This window comes from Podarcis cretensis, assembly GCF_951804945.1.
Source record: "Podarcis cretensis genome assembly, chromosome: 6".
Lineage (NCBI taxonomy): Eukaryota > Metazoa > Chordata > Lepidosauria > Squamata > Lacertidae > Podarcis > Podarcis cretensis.
Genome location: NC_137175.1, coordinates 78,727,789 through 78,747,501, shown reverse-complemented (window position 1 = coordinate 78,747,501; position 19,713 = coordinate 78,727,789). Strand labels below are relative to the sequence as shown.

At 45.2% G+C, this 19,713-nt stretch overlaps 2 protein-coding genes and 1 long non-coding RNA gene across 3 annotated transcripts in view; 1 reads left to right on the top strand and 2 right to left on the bottom strand.

Annotated features, from left to right (window-relative positions):
* VCAM1 (vascular cell adhesion molecule 1) overlaps window positions 1–19,713 on the top strand; it is a 113,997-nt gene that overhangs the window by 36,576 nt on the left and 57,708 nt on the right. The window lies entirely within an intron of this gene.
* Window positions 1,734–19,579, bottom strand: RTCA (RNA 3'-terminal phosphate cyclase). Its single transcript, XM_079981651.1, has 11 exons — window positions 19,393–19,579; window positions 17,103–17,203; window positions 15,685–15,828; window positions 13,481–13,604; window positions 9,829–9,887; window positions 9,492–9,633; window positions 7,985–8,109; window positions 7,793–7,851; window positions 7,405–7,499; window positions 6,387–6,491; window positions 1,734–4,356 (listed from the first exon to the last, which is right to left on the bottom strand). Exons 1-11 carry the CDS (start codon window positions 19,438–19,440, stop codon window positions 4,258–4,260), a joined length of 1,101 nt encoding a protein of 366 aa, XP_079837777.1. The 5' UTR covers window positions 19,441–19,579; the 3' UTR covers window positions 1,734–4,257.
* The window catches only part of LOC307219032, a 44,512-nt gene continuing 26,532 nt past the window's right edge, over window positions 1,734–19,713 (bottom strand). The window contains exon 2 of the long non-coding RNA XR_013840277.1: window positions 1,734–2,665. This is a non-coding gene — a long non-coding RNA (uncharacterized lncRNA). The remainder of the gene's footprint in view (window positions 2,666–19,713) is intronic.

Below are 19,713 nucleotides of genomic sequence, written 5' to 3'. Positions count from 1 at the left end.
TAAATACAGTGGTACCTCGGGTTAAGTACTTAATTCGTTCCAGAGGTCCGTACTTAACCTGAAACTGTTCTTCACCTGAAGCACCACTTTAGCTAATGGGGCCTCCTGCTGCCGCCGCGCCACCGGAGCACAATTTCTGTTCTTATCCTGAAGCAAAGCTCTTAACCTGAAGCACTATTTCTGGGTTAGCAGTGTGTGTAACCTGAAGCGTATGTAACCCAAGGTACCACTGTAAATCACTCATATCACTATGTGGCAGATTGGTTAGCATGGCAGACATGAACCCAAGTGGCCTAACTATAAAACCAAAGCAACTTTTATCCTAGGAGCATAGTTCAACACCTTCTGTCATTTGTAATAACACTTCCACTCTGCAAAGGATGATTTCTACAAGCCCTCACAATGCACTGGTAATGCAGGTCTGAGTAGATGCTGGAAGAGACTCGCTCAAGGCCACGTACTGTTGCAACAGCAACAGATGTGAAACTTTTAATTCAAGAGCACACAGAAACGCCATTTACCTTCCTGCTGCAGTGCTACCTATTTATCTACTTGCACTGGCGTGCTTTCAAACTGCTAGGTTGGCAGGAGCTGGGACAGAGCAACGGGAGCTCCCCCCGTCACGGGGATTCGAACCACAACCTTCTGATCAGCAAGCCCAAGAGGCTTGGTGGTTTGGACCACAGTGCCACCCGTATCACAAGGGGACTTACTCCCAGGTAGGTGCCAGAGTGCAGCCCTTTCAAGACCAATGACAAGCCTGATATTCTGCCCTTCTCATTTTGGGAGGTGCCTCCACCTGCCCTGCATAGCTGTCAACGTTTCCCTTTTTTAAAGGGAAATTCCCTTATTCCGAATAGGATTCTTCGTAAGAAAAGGGAAGAGTTGACAGCTATGCTTATATGAGGGAACCTCTGTGTCAAGGATAGGGAACCTGTGGCCTTGCGGATGTTACTGGACCACAACTCCCCTCTGCCCTGGCCATTGGTCAGACTAGCAACAGATGTGAAACTTTTAATTCAAGGCTGCTGCATTGACTCTCTGGTCATTGAACTAGTGCTACTTTCTTTGAAAGCAGATACCCACAGAATGCATGTTACTTTTTCAAGCTGCTCAAATAGACGATGGATAAATTAGGGCCTTTTTTGGAGGGGAGGAAAACAGAAGAAACTCAAGGGAAAAGTCTTGTGGTTGTATTTTTTTTTAAAAGGATACTACTAATAAGTTATCTGCTGCCCCCTTCAGGCAACTCCAAACATTACAAATACAGCTGAACAGCTGTTCCTTCCGATTACGGTAACAAGAAAATCAACCCACCCCAGCTTCTGTCACTACATTGGGACACATTTGGAAAGGGATTACAGACAAGCTATCTGGCTGACGGGAATGCAAGGTGAAAATCAGCTAACACCTGCACAAACCAGGAGAGTTCCTGGAAGCAGATTTGCCTGGAATTGTGTCATCTTAGCTCCTGGTCATGTAAGCAGAAGTCCTCCCTTGCCCCAGTTGGCCTTCCTATTGCTGCTAACAGGGTAGATTATCTCTCTCTCACACACACACACACATGTCAGTACGCCTTTCAACCGATGTCAGCGACTGGGCTCAGTACCGGGTTCTGCCCCGACTGGGCTAGGTGACAGGAGCACTTTCAGAGACCTTCCAATCCTGGACTCGCAACTGTGCATTGTGAGCAACAAACTCATACAGAGTATAAATAACGCGGAAGCTAGCTGTGAAGCATAACTCCTTTTATTTCTAATAGCTACTACAAACTAACAAACTACTGGCTTGCATGAGTGTTACATCTCCCAGTCAGCCATCTAGTCACTACATAGTTAAGACTCTCTCCACACAGAGTCAGGCAGTCAAGTAGAAGAGCAGTTTCCACCCCCTCCTTTCTCAAAACATCAGATCAGGAGATTCTTGCAATGGGAGGGGTGAAGGTATCAACAACACACACACACACACACACACAACACAACATGTTGTTGTTTAGTCGTTTAGTCGTGTCCTGACCCCATGGACCAGAGCACGCCAGGCACGTCTGTCTTCCACTGCCTCCCGCAGTTTAGTCAAACTCATGCTGGTAGCTTTGAGAACACTATCCAACCATCTCGTCCTCTGTCATCCCCTTCTCCTTGTGCCCTCCATCTTTCCCAACATCAGGGTCTTTTCCAGGGAGTCTTCTCTTCTCATGAGGTGGCCAAAGTACTGGAGCCTCAGCTTCAGGATCTGTCCTTCCAGTGAGCGCTCAGGGCTGATTTCCTTCAGAATGGAGAGGTTTGATCTTCTTGCAGTCCATAGGACTCTCAAGAGTCTCCTCCAGCACCATAATTCAAAAGCATCAATTCTTCGGCGATCAGCCTTCTTTATGGTCCAGCTCTCACTTCCATACATCACTACCTGGAGGAGGAACCAGCAAGCCACTCCAGTATCCCTGCCAAGAAAACTCCATAGACAAAGACAACAGGCATATAAACACAACATACCCTCGAACATTTCTCTGATGAAAATAGGGGTGCCCTATTCCATAAAATAAAAATAGTAATAATTTTATTCTTTATAGCCCGCCTGACTGGGTTGCCTCAGCCACCCTAGGCTGCTTCCAACATACAGTGGTACCTCGGGTTAAGTACTTAATTCGTTCTGGAGGTCCGTTCTTAACCTGAAGCACCACTTTAGCTAATGGGGCCTCCCGCTGCGCCGTCGTGCAATTTCTGTTCTCATCCTGAAGCAAAGTTCTTAACCCGAGGTACTATTTCAGGGTTAGCGGAGTCTCTAACCTGAGGCATATGTAACCTGAAGCGTATGTAACCCGAGGTACCACTGTATATAAAAACATAATAAAACTACACAGGGCAGCCTTCAGATGTCTTCTAAAGGTTGTATAGTTATTTACAATGCTTCTGGGGGGGGGAGGTGTTGGTACTGCGTACCCCCAGAAAAAAAAGGCACTGGTTACTTATCTCCTTGGCTCGGGATTTACATGACTGCATACCCTCTGATGAAAACAGAGACATCTTACCATACCCTCCAACATTTCTCCAATGAGAATAGGGACATCCTAAGGGAAAGCAAGACATTCTGGGATCAAATCAGAAACTGAGACAGCTTCTGTAAATCCAGGACTGTCCCTGGAAAATAGGGACACTTGGACACACACACACATAACCCTCGGCATGGCCCTGATGTTGTACTAACAACACGTAACTGATCAAATTAAAACAACTATCACTATGCCCACCTCTGCCTTCTGAATTCCAACTCTGCACATGGGGCAAAGTACAGACAATGCTGAGGAGATTTATATTCAATATTTTTTTTATATATTTTTTTTAAATAGCCAGAAATTGCAGAGGACTGGGAGAGTGCCAAGTGTGAAGGGTTTGTGGCATGTCTGCCTTAAATATTCGCACTGATTTTTAATGGCATTCTTATCACTTCTTCTCTTTCTCGCACTGTGTTGCGTTACAGCTTGAATTCTGCGGAACTCAAACTGGGCTACAAGAAATGCAACGTAAGAAAGAAAAGGAGCAACGAAAACACAATTATAAAGCATACGGCGTCTAGCACGGCGCACTGAAATTGCTACAACAGGCAGAAATATCATTAAGCGCGTATACCGAGACCCTCGGCAGTTTTCAAGAGCGACTGCACTAAGTCAAAGCTTGCAGCAGTAAATGGACAGGGAGAAGGGACACAGCTACATTCTCCCATTCCGGAACCTGCACACTTGATGCAAATCAGGTCATACAGGTGCAACCGTCAGAAAATGCCCCCCATATTATTTGCAAACCTCTGCCCTTTTACTGGTAATAAGTAGCAAATATCTTCATCTGTTGAGACTGCTTTATTTTTATCTGTAGTCGTGTGCAAGAAAGGGTTACAGAAATAAAAAAAGAGATGTGAACAGAAACTGCTGAAAATGACTTTTTGTCGACATGTGAAGGATTCCATATGATCAGCTCCCAACAGGGGACAAGAACGATCGAATCACAGAAGTCCGTTTTTAAAAGCCGAAGCTATCGCTTTCCCTGCTCTGCTGTGATCTATACTGATCATCTGCTGTGTTTAACAGCAGCAATATAGGCTTTTTATTATCTAGAGAGCCCAAAATGGATGTCCTTTATTAGAATTAATTCAAACATAACACTAATCACACTTTTCTCCCTTGAGGATGTCAGCAATATTTTTAAAGGCAAAACAAAAACAAAGCCAAAATAATAATAATTAAACCATTCCAACAAACAGCAGCAGCTACAAATTGGTGTTTAGCAGTCCAACTCCTTGGCACTCGATAATGTAGGCATCCTTGGGGGATGCGTCCTCTTCTGATTTTGTCACAGTAAATTTAGCCTGCAATGAAAATAATTTTAAGTGTCATAAAGTGGGTTTATTAACGTATTCTTTAAAATGCACATGTGTAGCCACCTGTATATAGGGACGCAGGTGGCGCTGTGGGTTAAAGCCTCAGCGCCTAGGGCTTGCCGATCGAAAGGTCGGCGGTTCGAATCCCTGCGGCGGGGTGCGCTCCCGCTGCTCGGTCCCAGCGCCTGCCAACCTAGCAGTTCGAAAGCACCTCCGGGTGCAAGTAGATAAATAGGGACCGCTTACCAGCGGGAAGGTAAATGGCGTTTCCGTGTGCGGCTCTGGCTCACCAGAGCAGCGATGTCATGCTGGCCACGTGACCCGGAAGTGTCTCCGGACAGCGCTGGCCCCTGGCCTCTTAAGTGAGATGGGCGCACAACCCCAGAGTCTGTCAAGACTGGCCCGTACGGGCAGGGGTACCTTTACCTTTACCTAGCCACCTGTATATTGTTTGCATGACGTGCAAGAGCTTGTTTATTAAAATCAGGCTCTGAAAATAAAATATAATAATAACAACAACAACAACAACAATAATAATAATACAAAACTGATAGTAAACAACGTTCAGTTTAAAACTTGAGGTCTTAAAAGCGTGAGTAAACTTGTCATATGAACAGACCTGAGGAGGCGTTGCTAGACCCCACCTGAGGGAGACTATTCTATAACAGCAGCATAAACTACTGAAAATATCTACCGTATTTTTCGCTCTATAACACGCACCCGACCATAAAGGTAAAGGTAAAGGTACCCCTGCCCGTACGGGCCAGTCTTGACAGACTCTGGGGTTGTGCGCCCATCTCACTTAAGAGGCCAGGGGCCAGCGCTGTCCGGAGACACTTCCGGGTCACGTGGCCAGCGTGACGAAGCTGCTCTGGCCAGAGCCAGAGCTGCACACGGAAACGCCGTTTACCTTCCCGCTGGTAAGCGGTCCCTATTTATCTACTTGCACCCGGAGGTGCTTTCGAACTGCTAGGTTGGCAGGCGCTGGGACCGAGCAGCGGGAGCGCACCCCGCCGCAGGGATTCGAACCGCCAACCTTTCGATCGACAAGCCCTAGGCGCTGAGGCTTTAACCCACAGCGCCACCTGCGTCCCACGCACCCGACCATAACACGCACGTAATTTTTAGAGGAGGAAAACAAGAAAAAAAATATTCTAAACGAAACAGTGGATGTATGATTTTTGTGGTTCATGCTGTGGCCACAGATATGTAATCTGACGGTGAGTTTGGGGTAGCCCAATGCAAAAATCCTGAGGATCCACGTGGATCCATGTTTGTAACCACGTTTTTGCACCACTGCGGCCCCAGGCAACAGTGGGTGCGTGATTTTTTTGGTGCAAACTGTAGCCATGGACATGCTATGTGATCTGATGGTGAATTTGGGGTGACCCAGTGCAAAAATCCTGAGGATCCATGTGGATCTGTGCTTTGTAACCACATTTTAAGTGGGGAGGGAAGGAAAAGCACTCAAGGGACAAGGAGCACGCGTGGGGTGGGTGGAGAAGGATGCTGCTAATAATGGAGGAGAGGGTATATGGGGAGAAGGCTCCTCTCCTCTTCCACTTTGCTCCTTTAAAGCCAGCAGGCTCTGCTTCTCTCCCTCCTCCCCGGCTCATCCCCCCGGCTAAGCGAGCTGAAAAACTTTGCTGCTATTTAGCAAGCTGAGTGGGGAGGAGGGATAGAGAGCCTGCTTGCTTTAAAGGAGCCAACCAGACAGGAGCCGCTTACACTCGTGTAAGCGGCTCCTCTCCTCTCCCACTTTGCTCCTTTAAAGAAGCAGGCTCTCTGTCCCTCTCTCCTCCCCACTCAGCGGCTCTTCTACCGCTTTGCTCTTTCAAAGCGAGCCACGGAGGAGGGAAGCATTTGCTTCGTAACACGCACAGACATTTCCCCTTACTTTCTAGGAGGAAAAAAATGCGTGTTATGGAGCGAAAACTACGGTAACTAGAGAAAGCAAGTCTGTGAAGTGTGTACTCATCAACCGACATTAAAAAAAAAGAAAACTATGTATCACTCACCTTTGTCAGCTGTTCTGCAAAATGTATAGCAGTTTTTGTATGGAGAGTAATTGGTCCAGTTTTCACTCTGGAGAGGCCATTTGCTAAAGCCATGAAAATGATTAGCTTGAGAAGAGAGAGGAAGAAAAAAAACCGCATCATTATTAGTGATGCAACTCCCATGGCAGCTAAAGAAAGCCAGTTGAAGTAACATTCCTTGCCCACATAACTCACAATAAAATCCTATTCATGTCTTTGCAGAAGACATGTCAGCAAAGGTAAAGGACCCCTGGACGGTTAAGTCCAGTCAAAGGCGACTATGGGGTTGCGGCGCTCATCTCGCTTTAACGGTTAAGGGAGCTGGCGTTTGTCCACAGACAGCTTCCTGGGTCATGTGGCCAGCATGACTAAACTGCTTCTGGCACAACGGGACACCGTGACAGAAACCAGAGCACACAGAAATGCCATTTACCTTCCTGCTGCAGTGCTACCTATTTATCTACTTGCACTGGTGCGCTTTCAAACTACTAGGTTGGCAGGAGCTGGGACAGAGCAATGGGAGCTCACCCTGTTGTGGGGAGTTGAACTGCCAACCTTCTGATCAGCAAGCCCAAGAGGCTCGATGGTTTGGACCACAGTGCCACCCGTGTCACAAGGGGACTTACTCCCAGGTAGGTGCCAGAGTGCAGCCCTTTCAAGACCACCGACAAGCCTGATATTCTGCCCTTCTCATTTTCGGAGGTGCCTCCACCTGCCCTTGTCAAACTCTTGTTTCCTTATATGCATAGCTGTCAACGTTTCCCTTTTTTTAAGGGAAATTCCCTTATTCCAAATAGGATTCCTCACAAGAAAAGGGAAAAGTTGACAGCTATGATTATATGAGGGAACCTCTGTGTCAAGGATGGGGAACCTGTGGCCTTGCAGATGTTACTGGACCACAACTCCCGTCTGCCCTGGCCATTGGTCAGACTAGCAACAGAGTCCAACCACACTAGGAGGGCAAAAGGTTTGCCATCCCAGCTCTACACGAAACGCTTACTTGGTCTTGCAGATAATCGTCCACTGCTCCCCCATGTCGAAGATTTCCAAGCAACATCTCGGCGGCTTCGATTCCAACTTTGTCAGCATTTTTACCTGTGTGAAGAAGAAGCACAGGTAGAAACTAACACACCTGTGCTGCATGTGTGGCAAGTGTTTTGTGCTTGTGTGAGCTATGTGCCAAAAAAAAAAAAAAAAGGTTAGCTACCGTAGCTCAAGAATGTGGCCTTTTAGTGACTGTAATTATTACATCGTAATTACGCAGAACATGGATAATATAAAATAAGACACTACCACGAAACGAAGCATGTCAGAGCGCCAAATTAGTTTCCATTAGAAGCTTTTTCAAAAAAATAATAATTAAAAACCCTGTTTGCCCAAATCCTCACCTCTTTTACCAAGCGATGATCCGGCCAGCAAGCAACCTGTGGAAGTTTCTGCAACAATTCTAAACAGAAGGGGGGAGGGTGAGATGTTGGAACAGTTATGAATAGAAAACAGCCTTTGGAAAACTTTAAAGTGCAGATAAGTAAATTTCTGGATAGCGAGCGTGCGGAAACATGCAATTTGAGCCCACTCACATTATTCCACTTCCGGTTCCAAAGGCCTCATTATCCAGTTCTCGAACAGCCTTGATGTTGACGTCAAGGTCTCGGATTTCCTTTCTGATGCACCTCACTGCTGCCGACGCCATGTCTTTTGCTAACTAACGTGACAAGGTCAAACAAAGAAAAACAACTGAAACCTCGACAGAAGAGCTTTCCACCATAGTCTGAAGTTCCTACGTAGAAAATGGCTTCTATCATACAAAACGGGCGATAAAATTCTCCTTACCCCTCGGCACAGACACCAGGCTTGCTAAAGTGTCTCTTATACGCAAAGCATGTTACTGCTTGGTAAACGCTTGCCTATTAGACAATGTTTATGCAATGTAGGTCAGGGGTAGCTAATGCAGTGCCTTCCCAAAATTTGTTTTTGGGACTCCTATCATCCCCAACCATTGGGGCTGATGGGAGTTAAGAGTCCTATAATGTCTGCAGGGCACCCCCATTGGCTGGCTATACCTGGATTAGCTTCCTCTGCATATTTAGAAAGAGGTGCTATTCCAATGTCATAAAAACGAGACCCTGGAAGATACATTATTCTAGGTCAGGCTGATTCACCAACATCAGCGCCCCCAGAGTCTCTGGCAGGGCTCTTGCTTATCACATGCTCCCTGTTCCTTCTTTGAATCAAAGGTGCCAGTTATAGCACCTGAGACACCCCCCATAAAAAACTATGGTCCTTCTCCTTCTGGTTCTATAACAAAATATGTGTGGGCACCTGCATACATATGCGTTACAAATTCACTGATTTGCTGGAAAGAAAGTAGCTACACATTTTTTTTATTCACCATGTGCAGCAGAACACATGCATTTTCCCCATGAGGGTGCATTTAATTTTTCAACTGACAGATCACCAAAAGGAGGGGTGCTACAAAGTTTTGGTTAAATTAATACAATTTGGTTCTGCTTGGCAAGTAAAATGTGTGTCGAATTGCACAGAAATCATTAAAAATCATTGCCAAGTACAGTTGTACCTTGGATCCCGAACGCCTTGCGAGTCGAACGTTTTGGCTCCCGGACTCAGCAAACCCGGAAGTGGGTGTTCTGGTTTGCGAACGTTATTTGGAACCTGAACGTCCGACACAGCTTCTGATTGGCTGCAGAAGCTTCTTGCAGCCAATAGGAAACCGCGCCTTGGTTTCTGAACATTTTGGAAGTCGAATGGGCTTCCGGAACGGATTCTGTGTGACTTCTGAGGTACCACTGTACTTGCAGTTAGTAATAAAACATAAGATTGATATATAATCTATTTAGTACTAACTGACATTTCCAGAAGGTAACATTAAAATGCCTTGGTTTTCCAAAAGCAGTTAGTGAGCTGGACTTACCAAGCTGAGAGCTGTCCAATCACAAAAAAATAAAGAGCAGATTTGAACGCCTCACACCCAAAAACCTTGTGACCCCCTCACTGAAAGAAATTTGCAAAAAAAATGAGTTTTGACCTCTAAAATGACACGCCCTAAGCATACGAGGACAGGCTCACTTTGACTGGCAGAGCTCCAGCTACGAAGGCTCTTCCGTGTATCTTGGTCACGGTGCCGCGGTCGGTTAAGTCGATTGGGCTCAACTGTTTTACAGGGGACATCCGTATGATCACTTCGCCACCCCCCTTGGGGTAGTAGCCCCTGTCAAGAAACAGCAGGTTATGGGCCAGGTTATGTTCCTGTCATGGCAATGAAGAAACAAGTCAAATAAAAACTAGAGTTTATGGCTGGCTTATTTAAGCACAGTTCAAGGTTCAAACACAATGTCAAACTGCAGTTATTTAAAAGCTTCAAATCTCATCCTCGCAGTCACAAAAGGAGGAGCCTGAGACTTACCTCCTTTTTATATCACAGTCCAGGGTCAAACTGAACTTCTCAACCATTGGTTTGAAGACCTGGAGAGTAAATACATTTGCTGAAAAACACAGATACATACATATTTTAGTGAGCAAAATATTCCTTCCTATCACCCTGTCAGAGTGTCAAAAGAGTGTTGTTGTTTTTGACTTGTGTGCTGTCAAAGCACACACGTCAGTCATTGCTATGGGAGGTTGTTCTGAGCATATATAATACACAGATACAGTGCTATTTTTCTGGGAAAGGGGGGGCTAAAACTCACCATGAACACGTCCCTTGTTCTCTTAGAATGGCAATGGCGCCAGAACTGAGAGGTACCGGAACTGAGTTCCGGCAAGTTCCGGCTGAAAAAAAGCTCTGCATATATAGCGACAGAAAGATAGCTAGCTAGAAATGACGACTAGTTAATTTGCATGAATTCTTTTAATGGCATGATGTATTTATGTTTTTTAATGTTTACTTGGAAACCTTTGGGTAACAAGCAACGAGTCAAACAAACAAAATTGCTAGTAAGGTAGTGGCTTAATTCAATCTTATTAATGTTTTATTACTTATTATGATTTATAACAAATTATTATCATGAGATCTCAGGGCAGTTCACAGAACAAAAAACAGGGTAAAAACAAGTCTTGGACTCTCATAATCCCTCTTCCCCTTCATTTGCACATGGCAACAGTGATGGGGAGGTAGATTAAAAGCAGCCACTTCTAATTTGTCTGAATGCAGAAAACGTTGATTTGCACAAATCATTATTTATTTGCAAACTATTATCTGAAACCACAGTTTAATTGTGGCAAATACCTGGGGATAAACATGACAGCTAAAAACTTGAACTTATTTAAAGATAATTATGAGAAATGTTGGTTAGAGGTTAAAAAAGATCTAGAAATATGGTCCAAACTGAAGCTTTCCTTGTTGGTACGAATTGCAGCTATAAAGATGAATGTATTGCCAAAAATGCTATTTCTGTTTCAAACCTTGCAGATTGTGGACAAGACTGATTGTTTCAAGAGGTGGCAGAGAGATATTTCTAAGTTTGTCTGGCAGGGCAAAAAGCCCAGAATAAAATTCAAAATATTAACTGACGCGAAGGAAAGAGGGGGGTTTGCCCTGCCAGACTTTAAACTTTATTATGAATCAGCAGCTTTCTGCTGGTTGAAAGACTGGCTGCTTCTTGAGAACACAGACATTTTGGATTTGGAAGGTTTTAATAATGCCTTTGGATGGCATGCATATTTGTGGTACGACAAGGTTAAAGTGCACAAAGCTTTCAAGCACCATATTTAATGTCTGGATAAGGTACAAGGATTTATTGGAAAGCAAGACCCCAAGGTGGTTGTCACCCATGGAGGCAAAGGCTCTGAAAAGACTCAATATGGAGGCCAAGTGGCCGAAATATTGGGAGATTTTAGAACAAGAAGGAGATAAATGGAAATTGCAGAGTTTTGAGAAACTAAAAGATAGAGTGCGAGATTGGCTACATTATTATCAAATAAGAGAGGCCTACAATATGGATAAAAAATTAGGCTTCCAGGTGGAAAAATCGAAATTGGAAACAGAATTGTTGGAACCTAAAACTAAGATTCTTTCAAGAATGTATAACTTGCTGTTGAAATGGAATACTCAGGATGAAACAGTTAAATCAGCTATGATTAAATGGGCACAGGACATTGGTCATAATATTATGTTTGCTGACTGGGAAAAGTTGTGGACCACCGGTATGAAGTTTACGGCATGTAATGCCTTAAGAGAGAATATTATGAAAATGATTTACAGGTGGTACATGACCCCAGTCAAGCTTGCTAAAATTTATCACTTGCCGGATAATAAATGTTGGAAATGTAAAGAAACTGAGGGTACATTCTTTCACCTTTGGTGGACGTGCCCGAAGATTAAGGCTTTCTGGGAGACGATATATAATGAACTGAAAAAGGTATTTAAATATACCTTCCCCAAGAAACCAGAGGCCTTTCTCTTGGGCATAGTCGGCCAATTGGTGTTAAAGAAAGACAGAACGTTTTTTATGTATGCGACAACAGCAGCAAGAATACTTATCGCAAAATATTGGAAGACACAAGATTTGCCCACCTTGGAAGAATGGCAGATGCAAGTAATACACTACATGGAACTGGCAGAAATGACTGGCAGAATTCGAGACCTGGGAGAAGAGGCAATGGAAGAGGACTGGAAAAAGTTTAAGACCTATCTGCAGAAACACTGCAAATTTTATGAATGTTAAAACGATGCTAGATATAAAAATAATATGGCACAAGGGATATAGTGTTAAGAAGTATGCTAAAATGTAATAGAAAAATGGTGAAAAATTAAAGTTATATTATGTCAAAGTAAATAATATGCTAAAGGTGTTTAAACATAAAGAGGAAAGATTGGAGACATAATAGAAGCGATTCTAATAATTGGAAACCAGTTTTGAAAAAGGGTAAGGATTTGCTGTATCTGACTGAACAAAGAGGAACACAAAAAAGGGAGGTGTGAGGAGGTCAAGAAAGTAAGTTATGTAAACATGAACCTAAAAATTGGAGTTTTTATGTTTAACTTTTTTTCTTATTTGATCCATGTTTGTGATTGTTTTTGCTGTTTTGCATTTTTCTGATTTTTTTTCACTTTTTTATTTTTTCTCTTTTCTGTTAAAAAACAAATAAATATCTTTTAAAAAAACAAACAAACATTAATCTAAGGATCCAGAAGATCAATAAAGTCCAGAGTTGTATAGACAAAATAATAATAATAATAATAATTGTGGTTTGCAGGCAAAATAAAGTTTTTGCAAATCAGTTCCCTGCAATCAGGCAAAGCAAGTCATGGCTTGCTGCACACTAGAAAAAGACTTGCACATGACAGGGAAATCATAAGGAAAAATCATGGTTTGACATTATGTCTGAACTGAGTCGATGGGCAGTGCTGACTTTTAGTTTCCACAAATCCTGGTTTGTCATTACGTATATCTTGGTTTAAAACAAACTCCAGTTAAGTTAAATAATCCATGGTTTGAAGTTGCATTCTTCTGAAGCATGCCTTTCAAGGAAATGAACTGCAATGAAAATGCCTGAAGGAACCACAATTCTGAAGTCAGGCGTACTGTGCTACTTCTACAATCCCATTTGTTTAAACAAATAAGAATTTATAGCGCCTGAATGAATGGTTTCAAGAAGTGAACAGGCTAGTAGACAAGCATTCACAGTTAATTCCAAACAATCAGACAAAGAAGCAATTTATTATAGTTAAAGGAAATAAATCTGCCAATATAAGGGAAATAATCTGCCTTTATATGGGACTATCTGACATCTGCCTGTCAAAGGACTACTCAGAACCATACCACCGTAGCTGCAGCATCAGACCATTCAAGTAGTCTTGTCAGGGAAGCTACCAAAAACAATTTTTTTCTTTCCTCCTTCCTGCCAACAACATGCCACAACGCCAAAGTAGGTGGACGTGGAAAACTTAGAATTAGTAACTTTTCGTGGCTTTATCTCCACTTTCTGGAATTTAGGTCCACTTAACCGTTTGGTGGCAATTTATTTCGGATGCAGCTTTCTTGTGTAACGTTGTTGCCAAAGTCTAATGAAGCAAAGGACTGACTTGAGCTGCATAGATGGAAGGGTCAACTGACCATCACTGTATAGTCAATCTGGGGAGCCATCTCTGCATTGGTGCCACCTTTCAAACGAAGCTCCGATGGAGAGGCTGCAAAGAGCACACAGGGCATTGCAACTTGCATCAGCAGGCAGACACTCCTGCAAGGGGAATGAGACACAGACAGAATGTGTTATTTATTACGGAGGGACTGGAGCCAATGGGGATTCCAAAACTCTGTGGGAATGTTGTGGATAGTAGGAGAGGACATAGGAGTGGAGGGCCTTCTAGTGGTTCCCTCACTGTGAGAAGCAAAGCTACAGGGAACCAGGCAGAGGGCCTTGTTGGTAGTGGCGCCCACCCTGTGGAACGCCCTCCCATCAGATGTCAAAGAGATAAACAACTACCTGACATTCAGAAGTATCTGAAGGCAGCCCTGTTTAGGGAAGTTTTTAATGTGTGACATTTTAATGTATTTTTAATCTTTGTTGGAAGCCGCCCAGAGTGGTTGGGGAAACCCAGCCAGATAGGCGGGGTACAAATAATAAATTTTATTATTATTATTATTAAATATTATCCTTCCTTCACTCACGCTAGTGAGTCAAGTAGCAGAGTGCATTCCCCTCATACCAGGGGTGTCCAAACTTTTTTCAATGAGGGCCAGATTTGATGAAGTGAGGGCCGACCAAAGTTGTTGACCTTTTATTTTAGTATTGAAGTTGTTGATCTTCTGTTAGAATTTTACCCCAGGAAATTAACTGCCACAGGGGCCGGATTAAACCAATCGGCAGGCCAGATTGGGCACCCGGGCAGCACTTTGGACATGCCTGCCTTATACAGCAGGAAACTGGTTTGCAGATTCATTTGAATCTCCTTAGCTAAGCAATCCAGTCTGGCATGCCCAGATTGGATTTATTCCTGGTAAGTCCCCTTTGATCCCTCTCCAAAAGAGGAAAATGGCTGCGTGACTGGACCTGTTGTGGGGTCTGCAAGGGTCACGGCCACCTACCTGGTCACATGTGAGGATGCTCCAGACCAGGTGTAACAAGATGTTACACTAGCTGGAGTAACATCCCCTTGTCTGTGTCCACTCTAGGGAAACCAGGAATGTTGTATTTGACTGCTCCAACGGATTACATCTCACACTATCTACCAGTGACAGAGATGAACCTTACAAAAGGGTTATACTTTAAAACACACACACCGATGAGATCACAGAAAATCTGTGACCCAGTATACAAAGCTTCAAAAAGCCAGTCCCAGTGTTCAGAGTTTGCGAAGAAAAGCTATAAATATTACTATTTATTATGACTCCAGTGCACTCCCGTTGCTGTTTTTTAAATCCATGAATACGGGCCACCCAAGATCCAGAGCTATCTTGAAGTTTCTGGTGAAACACTGCATTTTGAAGCAGTTTTCCCCAAGACAGCTCCAATCTAACTCAAACATGGCATCCCTTTCCAGGAATTTCTTTTGCCACCAGTTTCACATCTGATTTACTAATAAAGATTGTGCAAGGAGGCAACTTGGCGAAGTATAAAAACCAAGGTGCATGTGGCAGAAAGCCCCAGGTATGGTACATTTGAGTACATTTCATTTTCCTTCTGGATTTCCTGGAGACAGAGAAACCAACTGGACAATTACCGTATTTTTCGCTCTATAAGGCGCACCAGACCATAAGACGCACCTAGTTTTTGGAGGAGGAAAACAAGAAAAAAAAATTCTGAATCCCAGAAGCCAGAACAGCAAGAGGGATCTGGCTTCTGGGATAGCCTCTTGCTGTTCTGGCTTCTGGGATAGCCGCGCACAGCCTCTCCCGGGCAGCGGGAGGAAGGCTCCCCCAAGAGCCGCATTTCCTTTAAAGAGCGCGCAGAGCGTGTGTGTGGTTCTTTAAAGGGAGCACTGAGCAGAGCCTCCCGCCTGCATTTGCTCCATAAGATGCACACACATTTCCCCTTACTTTTTAGGAGGGGAAAAGTGCGTCTTATAGAGCGAAAAATACGGTATGTCCGGCAAAGACATCACCACCTGAGGGTGTGGCCCGCAGCAACTTGTGCATACAAGGAAAGGCAAATTCGACCTGAAAGGCAGCAAGAAAAAACACAACCGATCGGCATTTTAAGCCACTAAGGTGTCTTGTCAATACTGGATCCATTTTCTTTCATTCTGTTATGTACAATTTCTCTTGAACACGGAATGACAATTGCTACATCAGCACCCAAAGAAGTCACAGAGATATACCCCGCTGTTTTGGTATCCGCGACGTGGGTCCCACCCTGGATCTTCCCTGGCACGAAAGTGACTTCGGTCGATCCAATTTCTCCACCTTCCATCTGCCCGTTGCAAAGGTCGCGAACCATTTTCAATCCTGACAGGTGCTGAGGCCTTCAAGTCAAGAGGACTGAGTTAGAATAGAAGCAAAGCCTGTGTATGCACTCACGTAGCAAAGAATACTCAATTTTTGCATGTCCGGTGCAAACTTCTCAGTACACCAGAGGTGCAAGCAGTAACTTGCCTGCAAGCTCAGGGTGAGCAGCCATTGTCCCTGGCCAAGAAAGTTAGTGGTCATAGCGGCAATCACCTTCCAGGGAAGGAGGAAACCAGCGCTATCACAGCTGCAGAATTCCCTGGGAAGAGGGACTGGTTGCTAAAGTACCCTGGAATTCATAGCTCTGTGACGGGTCTCCTAACAACTCTCAGTATCCTTTAACAGCTCCCATAATTCTTTGGGAGAAGCCGTGACTGTCCAAAGTAGCACAATAATGCTTTAAATGCACAGTGCACATGAGGCCTCAATCACTGCTAGTACGCAGAAGAGATGCTAAGTCTGTACGGGGGGGCTAAGGGATTTCCGGCTGCAAGCAGAGGCTCATATGACTGAATGCTACCCAGCAAGAACAACAAAAGATTCCTACACATAGAAAACGAGCGTGTTGGGGAGAATCTTGCCCTAGAACAGGACTGGGGACTCTGTGGGCTTCCAAACAATCATCAGCGCAGCTAAAGGTCAGGGAGGATGGGAGTTGTAGTCCAGCAATAAATAAAATAAACAAATAGCTGAAGAGTCACAGGTTATCTCCCCAAGTGTTATCGATGGTGATTATAATTTATACACTGTCCTATACCCATAGGCCTCAGGGCAGTTCACAGGATAAAATCAGAACACAAAACCAAGAAGCACACAATCAAACAAAAACAACCCTCCCCCGAAACACATTTTAAAATGGCAGAGGGTGTACGTTAAAAACAGTTAAATCACTTTTAAAAATGTTTGAAAAGGACATTTAAAAAAATCAATTTAACAGAAAAAGCAGTACTCTCTGCTGGGCAGCAACACCAGTCCTTATGAAGCCTGTCAGGCCCCAGCCTGGGTCAGGTAGATAGAGGCAGGAGCAGGACCCTCAGGCTCTCAGCAGGGTGGTCCTTGATGACTGTCCACCCCAACTTGCTTTGCTATGCAAAATGGATGCGCATTCAATCACACTGACATTCCCACTCTGCAGTCTGAAGCGATAATGTCCAGATGCAGAGCATCATGGGGTCAGGTGATTGACAGGTGGGCTGTCCTATCAAAGCTGGCCTGCCAGGTTGGGGGCAACGAGGTTCCCCAAGGCCTCTCCTAAAGCAAACCACTTTGTCAACTGTTCTCCTGGACTTACCTAAGGCCAGGCTGACTCCTGCCAGCTCGGATATTTTTCACATGTAAGGGCGTACCGCAGAGGCAGCTCAGAGCTGTGGTGACGCGCAGGATCTGGCCACCCTGAAAAGAGAGGATCAAATACTTGCGACAGATAGAAGTGACTGTCATGCAGGTACAGCCTCATCACGGTTTCCAGGCAAACTGCTCCTCTTTCCAGAAATTACTGTTGTGCTATTGCAGTTACCCAGTCTATATGTATGCACGCGGACTTTGTTTACAAGTCCCACTGGATACCCGGGTGGGTAGGCAGAGTTCTTCGGGGAAAGGCCATAGAATGACAGAATTGTGGAGTCAGAAGGGCTCCCCAGGGTCATCTAGTCCAACCCCCTGCAAGGCAGGAATCTCAACATGTGGTCCCCCATCCAATTTGAAACCATAGTGTCTAGCTTTGCAAGTGTGCTAGCAGTTTCATTGCTGCGTAAGTCAGTGGCAGAGGACCTGCTTTGTATGCAAACAACCGCATGCTCAATTCCTGGGGTCTCAGGGTAGGCCTAGGACAGATCCATGCCTGAAACCCTGAAGCGCTACTGCCAGTCTGTGCCAACACTTCAGAGCTACATGGCCAATGGTCTGGCTTCTTATAAGGCAGCCGCCTATATTCCTTTGACTGCAGCTTGCTTTTAAAGTGCTTTTTGATTTTTGTCATAAACGCCACTTGCACCAGCACACCTGCAAGGCGGGTTACTAACCAGGGGCGGACTTTGGTAATACGGCACCCTGAGCAAGGGCAAAATTTGGCAGTATTCTGAGAGGAAGAAGCTGTTCTACAGTGGAACGGGAGGTGAAGGCCAGGGGTCAGCAAACCTTTTCAGCAGGGGGCCAGTCCATTGTCCCTCAGACCTTGTGGGGGCCCAAACTATATTTTTTGTGGGGGGAATGAACGAATTCCTATGGCCCCACAAATAACCCAGAGATGCATTTTAAATAAAAGCATACATTCTATTCATGTAAAAACACCAGGCAGGCCCCACAAATAACCCAGAGATGCATTAAATAAAAGGACACATTCTACTGTTGTAAATAAAAATATGCCCTTTTCCCTTATGGGGTATCCAAGAGCCCATATAGAGTCCTTACATAGGTTCCCTATTGGTAGGAGAAAATAACAGAGGCCAACCAGAGAATATTGAGAAGCAAAGCAGCTAGTAAGCTTGATCTTTATTGATCTGTTGCAACAGGGTGCTCCCCTCACCCGCAGGAGAGGAAGAGGAACCCAGAAAAATGGCGCGCAAAGCCTTATAAAGAATTTTGAAATTGCCACCCTCTAGATCAAGACCACCCCCAGAAACATTATGCATGCATCACAGAAGGGGTGTAACCTAAGACCACCCCTCAGATACATCCCACCTACATCACAGAAATTTAAATGTTGTTTTTCTCCTGTCACAGTTTATCTCCTGTCTGGCAAGTTACTTGATTGGATTGCCTGGGGAGCCTGGCCATTCTTTTGTAGTGGTAAAATACTTATTTCCTGGGCCAGGTCACAGGCTCACACCTTATTCAAAAAGACATATCCTTGAGACAGGATTTGTGAGGAAAGAGACAATGGGGAGGCTTTTCCAGTTTAACCTTGCAGAGAAAGGATTTGGTCAGTTTAGGAATCAAAATGGTTCCAGGTTGGTCTTCCTGTGTTGATCTATGTATGTGCGGTTATGAACATTGCCATATATCTAAGACCATAAAATTCCTATCACACTACTAATGTAAAAACACGATGATTCCTGGACCATCCGCGGGGCCGGATTTAGAAGGCGTTTGGGCCAGATCCGGCCCCAGGGCCTTTGTGTGCCTACCCATGTGGTGGGCTCTCCTTTCCTGGACGTATTTTTAGCAGAGGTTGGGTGGCCATCTGTCATGGCTGCTTTTGCTGAGATTCCTGCATTGCGGGGGGGGGGGTGGACTAGATGACTCTAGGGACTCCTTCCAACTCTACAGTTCTATTCAGAAGCAAGCCCCACCGAGCAGGGCTGCAGCCTACTATAAGTAACCTGGGTGGGGTAAGGAGAAAAGTAAACACAAGGAGTTTGGTATTCCCGTTGGGGAAACCAAGCAAGGTGTTATGCGGCTCCACAGCAGGGGATCGAAGGGGAGACGCTCCCCACCCCCAAATCTCCAAGAATGCAACTCCGATCTATCTGGAGACCGGTCCCGCCTCCCCAAAAAACCCCATTCATTCAGGTCCATGGCGGCTATGAACCCCGAGAAAGGCGGCCGGCCCCGCGCGTAATCCTCTCCGGCTCCCAGCTCACCCCTTCCATGATGCCGCCGTCGATCTCCACCGGCTCTGGATCGCCCATGCTCGGAAGCCGCCGTCGAGGATCCGAGCCCCGGAGCCTGCAGACCTGGGCGAGAAGGAGACGCCGGCACACCCGCCCTTTGCTCCAGGCCGCCGCCAGCGAGGAAGGGAAGCCGCGGACTCGGCTGAAGCGCCGCCCCCGCCGGGCTCGGGTTGGAGGCGCGCGGAGCAGGCGCACAGGGAAACCAGCGCAGCCGCCCTTTCCTCGGAGCTGCGGATCTGCAGCGCCGCTTACGAAGCGGGATTTGGCTTCTCTTATCTACCGACAGGCTCT